Source organism: Lampris incognitus, chromosome 17 (assembly GCF_029633865.1).
Source record: "Lampris incognitus isolate fLamInc1 chromosome 17, fLamInc1.hap2, whole genome shotgun sequence".
NCBI classification, from domain to species: domain Eukaryota; kingdom Metazoa; phylum Chordata; class Actinopteri; order Lampriformes; family Lampridae; genus Lampris; species Lampris incognitus.
Genome location: NC_079227.1, coordinates 23,176,264 through 23,182,263, shown reverse-complemented (window position 1 = coordinate 23,182,263; position 6,000 = coordinate 23,176,264). Strand labels below are relative to the sequence as shown.

The following is a 6,000-nucleotide window of genomic DNA, read 5'->3' as shown; positions in this document are numbered from 1 at the left end:
CTGTTCCTTATCGAAATGGCCCCCATACAGTCTGAGCAAAGCCAGCAGCTGTGCCCGCATGTGACAGTCACAGACCACTTGACATGCAGCTTGTTTTGACTTCCACTCTGCGGGAGGATTTTAAGGTTTAATGTGGGCGTGTGTTGGCTGAGATGGGTGCCTTTGTGCACATGTGTGTGTGTGTGTCCCAACAGCAAAGGGTGAAATAATAAGTATGTTAATTGGCTGATCAGTTTACACCCTAGGTTTCAAGCTGAAGAGAAACAAAAAAAAGAAGAAGCTCTCTTAGCGCCAGGCCGGCTGTTATGATACGATACTACTGTCTCAGACAGCATCAGCAGTTCTGTCACAAGTAGTGCCAGACGGTGTCAGATATTTGCTCCTCTGTCAAGGCATCTCTGATCCGCTGCAACACTAAACAGACTTAAAAACATTCACTTTCACAGATACACACTTCACTAAATAGCTTCTCTGTATCCTGCAGGCACAGGCGTTGACGTTTGACATGGTGTGCCGAGATGCTGTGTGTTTGTGTGCTATTGGCCACTGAGCTGTTTCCAAGAAAATGTATGGTGGTTCTTCCACGAGGAGGGGGGGGGGGGACCCAGAAACCCTGAACCGATCAATTTCGGTCAAGGCGTTGAAATGAGTCGGCTTTGGCCTGAACTGCCCATTTTTTATGTCCTTTACGTCCGTCCACAATAATCTGATCACTTCCTTTGTACATCCATTTAACCAATCCATCTGTCCAAGCGAAAATGTCCTTCAACTTCCACGAGGACTCTATCACGTTGCCCGGTTTCCTTTTAACGCATTCACCGTGGACCCGAGTCTGCGTCGTCGCTATTTTTCTTCTCGGTATATATTTGTTTTCAAAGATTCTCGTGACTTTGTACAGAATCAGACAGATCCTTTTTGGACATGTTTAAAGAAGTATAAAGAAGCACAAGAAAAACAACCCTGAAAATAAGGAAATTAATGATTGGTAAAGAGTCATGCAAATCTTTTAGACACCAAAGAAAAAAACAAAAAAAGAAAAATGAGCGGATGCTATAGATGTTATCAGTAACTGTCTCTCAATTACTGATAGAGAGTTACTGGAAGAAAAAAAAAGTTTACATGGGCACACACACACACATTTGAGGAAAAAAGTACAGCAGTTAGTGTTATACTTTTGTCCAGAAAGTACACAGAATAACTCTTAAACAAAACCATAGAGAGGAAGCAAGAAGAAGAAGAAGAAGAAGAAAGAAAAAACACTCAATGAAAAGAAAGGGAAAAACACAACTGACTTGATTGGGTTGACTGCATGTTATGTAACGCTATATTAACCTTCAACACGATTCGGCTAGATATTTTTCAGAATTCTTTCCGTGTCCCTTCATGCGCGATCACACAAAGGAGGAGAAGCCAGCTATGGGGGCCCGTGAGCCGGGGGCGAGGCTGCTGGGGGGCCTGTACAGGGTGCTGTGTTGGCTGGGGGGGTTGGAGCTCTGTTGGGAGGGGGTGGGAGTCCGGCTACCTTTGGGCCTGAACAGACTGCCTTGGCCCTGCAGCTGGCCCTGCGGCTGTTGGGGCTGGGGGCTGGGGGAGCTGAGCTGAGGGGGCAGCGGGGGCAGAGGGGGCAAAGGCGGTGGGGCGCAGTGCTCCGGGTCGCCCGACTCAGACTCAGTGTAGCTGTAGGCCTGTGCCCGGGATATGCCCTTCTGCTGGCGGCGCCAAGAGTTGTAGTAGGTGGGATCGCTGATGTAGTGGTTAACGAAGGAGTGAGTCTTTTGCCGGTTGGGGTCCACCTCGTACTCGCTGTCGCTGCCCTGTGAGAGGAAAGAGAGACACACGGATAAATGCCGTCAGCCTCAGAGAATTCATCAGTGCTGATTTTATTTTATTTTTTCCCTTATTTTCCACTGATCAGTTAGATAAGCAGGGGGTCTCAGTGAGAATGGGCTATCAGTGAGAATGAACATGAGGTTATTGTATTATTTTTTGAGTTTTAGAGTAGGGCTGCAAAACCTCATTCATCTTCCTCCCCACCCAAACCACCAGACACACACACACTTATTACACAGAACGTGGGCACAATGACACTATGGAACATGGAGAGATGATCATGAAGCATGACTGAGGATGACTTGTTACTGGAGCGTGCGCTGTCAATAGACCATCAACACAAAACGGCAAAGGTAAATTTGACCTCAGGTCATCAGTTTAATCTACCAATCAGTCACTGGATCAAGCCATATGTTCTGGATCTAGTATACGGGCATCCACTATGCACAAGCATTCCAGCAAGACGGAGGAGGGAGTTGCGTACCACAGTACACCAAAAGAACCTACAACAGGAATCTGAGGGGGAGGTTTGGATGGGGGGGCTAGTGAGAGGATCCAGTCACCAGTCAGGCTATAAAGACAAAAGCAGGCAGGGCAGCCACAGGAACCTCACCAAATGCAGCGGAAGTGTACGTAGGCCACCTGTCCCATACGAGAACACCAACGCCTCCTACAGGTGAACAAAACAATGGGGTTTAAATCACCATAAACAGATGTGTCAGTTGGCCAGGACCTTAGTGGACCTAAAGACATGCAGTTCTGATGATGGTAGCATATTTTGTAAATATGTTTATTTTGATCCTAACCCCGAGTTCTGGCACACTTAAACAGTACAGAGTCATCCCTCAATGCACTACCCACACATTTTGAAGCCCATCCGATCCTTCTGCAGAGAAACAACAGCTATCCTCAGCACATTCTGGTAACTGACCCTCCACTTTACTGGAGGCTGCGTTGGACACTCTTTTGTACTCGTGTCCCGCAACATTCCAGCTGTCAAACAAACAGCAACTCCATCACTTAACACGCAGCAGGGATTGCCCGTGGTCACCTAATTACCAAGAAAAGAAGCTGCCAACTGACCAATCACAGCCCATGATTAATGACTGGGCCACCACAAACTTAAGCATCCTGTCCCTCTGTATACTGTGGTGATTTGCCTTTGCTTATAAAAAGGATATAAAGCAACGACAAGCCATTCTATTCATGACATGGTGTTCAGGTACTTGAAGATGTTAGTAATGGTTTGGACTGCTTTCAAGTTTCTTTTTTCTCTCCTTCGTTCCCGCTGTCAAATTGGGGCCGTGATTGCTGGCATGTAGATGGACACTGTCCAGAACACTGCTCTGTTGCTAGCTATTGTATCGCACATATGTGGCACATATGGCTGTAGGCTCAGATTCCTTTCTCTCCGGCCTCCCACCCCTAAATATGCACCACGTCCACTCTGCCAAGCCCCTATATCAGCCTGCTTTTTTAACACATGTCAGCAGAATTACCGAATGTCAAAGGAGACAATGCTGGTGATGAATTATAGAAAAGGGGTCAAGCTTCTCCGATTCCCAAGCAATGTAGGGGAAAAAAAAGATTTTCCCTCCTCTCTTTCCTCACCCTCCCTTCTCCATGAGGGAATCAAAGTAAACATTGTGCAAAACAATTCCACTTTCAGTTTGGCATTTAATATGCCGTGAAGTCGATTTAAGTTGCCGAGCGGTAGCTGTTGTGTGATGATGACACACTGGATTGATCCGTTGATGCTTTTTCTTTCAGTGAGGGACCCTTGTGATGATAGGCACTTCAGGCTGTGAGCGGCATTAATGGCCGAGTATTTGTGTCCATGCATAATATCGAAATCCTATTGTAGGCCCGACACAGTTGAAAGGCATTCCAGTCATACCAGCACATTTAGCAACACAACAAGACAATAACAGGGGCCACTCACAGTGGTCAAACAAGATGTACTCTACCACTTCAAGTGGCATTACCTCACTCTAAAGGAATTAACACTGCATCACGAGATGAAACACCATTTGAGAATGTGTGTGTGTGTGTGTGTGTGTGTGTGTGTGCAGCAGTGGCACAGGGTAGTGGGTGTAGTCCCGAGTATTCGCTCAGTGGATTGTGTCCTAATCCAGACCTCCCGGCTCAGCCTCCGAGTGTGTGAAACAGATGTTCCCTCCCATTAAGTGTTCTGCCAAAAAGTATACACTAATTTAATCTCCCCTATCATTGGCCTCTCTTTCCCATTTTATCCCCCCTTTTGCGGAAAAGCAAGTTGAGGGTCCAACTGATAAGCTTTAGCGAGAAAGAGATGTGAAAATGTAATGCCTTATGGGGCAGCGTAGCCTGTGAATCGGCTACTTACTTCAAACCATTTCTGGCTCATTTCAAGAGCTGAGCGATACGTGTCTGAGGCATTAAATGCATCTCTGCATCTTGGGCTCATGGGAACCCCATCGAAGTGAGAGGAAGAGGGAGACAAGCTTATTCTGGGCAACTGGTGTCAACTACCAGACATTTTATTTGCATAATTAGGATGTTAAATTATCCAGCGAGACAAGGATTAAGAAATCAATTTCATTAATTGGTGAAACCTCTTGTGAGCCCCCCCGCCCAAAACCAGCTGCTTTTCAGGATGACTGAAACATGGGTTTTCATGTCAATGGGAGCATCATTTACTTTCTGGATCAGCATTGTAACTGCTGTCCTGTCTCTTCTCCCCTGTAATTCACGCTAACTCCTTAGGAGGAGCAGCGTGGGAGGAACATACAACTGAAAAACAGAACGCACGATACGACAAGGGGTCAAATGTGCATCAAAACTAGGTCAGATTGACTTGACCTATTTTTCACAGATAAAGCACTCAAGCCTTGCATGATAAATTTGTTATTGCTTACAAAAAAAATCAGGGAAGCGAGGCTTCCACATTGAAAGAACGGCTATATTTGGCTCTGCTGTGGGGAGAGTGCAGCCAATGGTATTCACTGTTATGAGTGATTTAAACTTGGTGAAACTTGATGGTGTGAGACTGGGACAATCGACTCGTGCTTAACTGGGAACCCATCCCCCCTCTGCGTCCCCCAATACTGGAGAGTGGGCTAATCCTTTGTTCGCTAGTTATGGATTATTACAGGGACGTGTGTGTGTGCACACACATATGTAGGCTGGCTCACTCTCTCTGCCATAGAGAACACAACGGGGATCCCCTGAAACAAAAACGTGCATATGGAGGGAAGAGGAGGGGTACTTGGGCTCTTATGGACAAACACAGTGGAGGTTTTAACAACAAAAACACCCCTTTCACTGGACACTGAACTTTGTGATACACTGGCAGTGCATACATTTGTGAATGTGGACATGACTGTGCCGGCCTAAGTCTGTTGGTATTTGGGTCTGGAGAGAGAGACAGGAACAGAGAGAGCAACATGAGACAAAGAAAAGAAGGAGATGAAAAGAAAGAATTATGGGAGTTTGTGTGAATGTGGTTGTGGACACCGATATTCCTGCTGTGAATCCTTAAATCCAGCTGTATATCATCCTAACAGACAGGGATTTAAGCAGCTCCAGCCCCCCCCCCCCCCGATACCATCAGGGTGTTTTGCTTTATCAGGACAATATTAATCAAAAGGGATTTGAGATGCTTCCCTGTCCTATTGTCTGACATCACTGCTGCCCCAGACTGGTGGAGACATAATTCATCTGGTCTGGTCGTTCCAGTCCAATCCCAGTTTTATTGCAAGTACAAATCTAGTTTACGGTTTGTCCCGATGACTAACAATGTAATGAGTTTCAGTCTACCTTTTATCACATTTCACCCTTCTTTTTGCAGCCAACGTTTCAATCTCTTGTCACTATACACTGTCAAACAGAGCAGCAGAGATGCTGTAAAAGAGGGAGACTCTAGTTCATTAACACTTAATCATGTTTCTCATTATGACATCCTGCTTCAGACTGGCCATCCAAGCGGCTGCAGTCAAAACAAAGCAGCGCATCGTCATTACAGAGACAGTTTCTCTGCTGGGCATCAGCCAAAAGACTTACAGTAACTAATAAGATAAGGAATGAGAGGATGGAGAGAGAGAGAGAGAGAGAGAGAGAGAGAGAGAGAGAGAGAGAGAGAGAGAGAGAGAGAGAGAGAGAGAGAGAGAGAGAGGCCATTTTCATTTGTCT

The 6,000-nt window shown here is 46.0% G+C and overlaps 1 protein-coding gene across 1 annotated transcript in view; it reads right to left on the bottom strand.

Annotated features, from left to right (window-relative positions):
• Positions 1-1,391: 1,391 nt before the first annotated feature.
• sdk2b (sidekick cell adhesion molecule 2b) overlaps positions 1,392-6,000 on the bottom strand; it is a 114,324-nt gene continuing 109,715 nt past the window's right edge. Inside the window, exon 44 of the mRNA XM_056297183.1 lies at positions 1,392-1,814. Coding sequence (XP_056153158.1) covers positions 1,392-1,814 — 423 coding nt within the window. The remainder of the gene's footprint in view (positions 1,815-6,000) is intronic.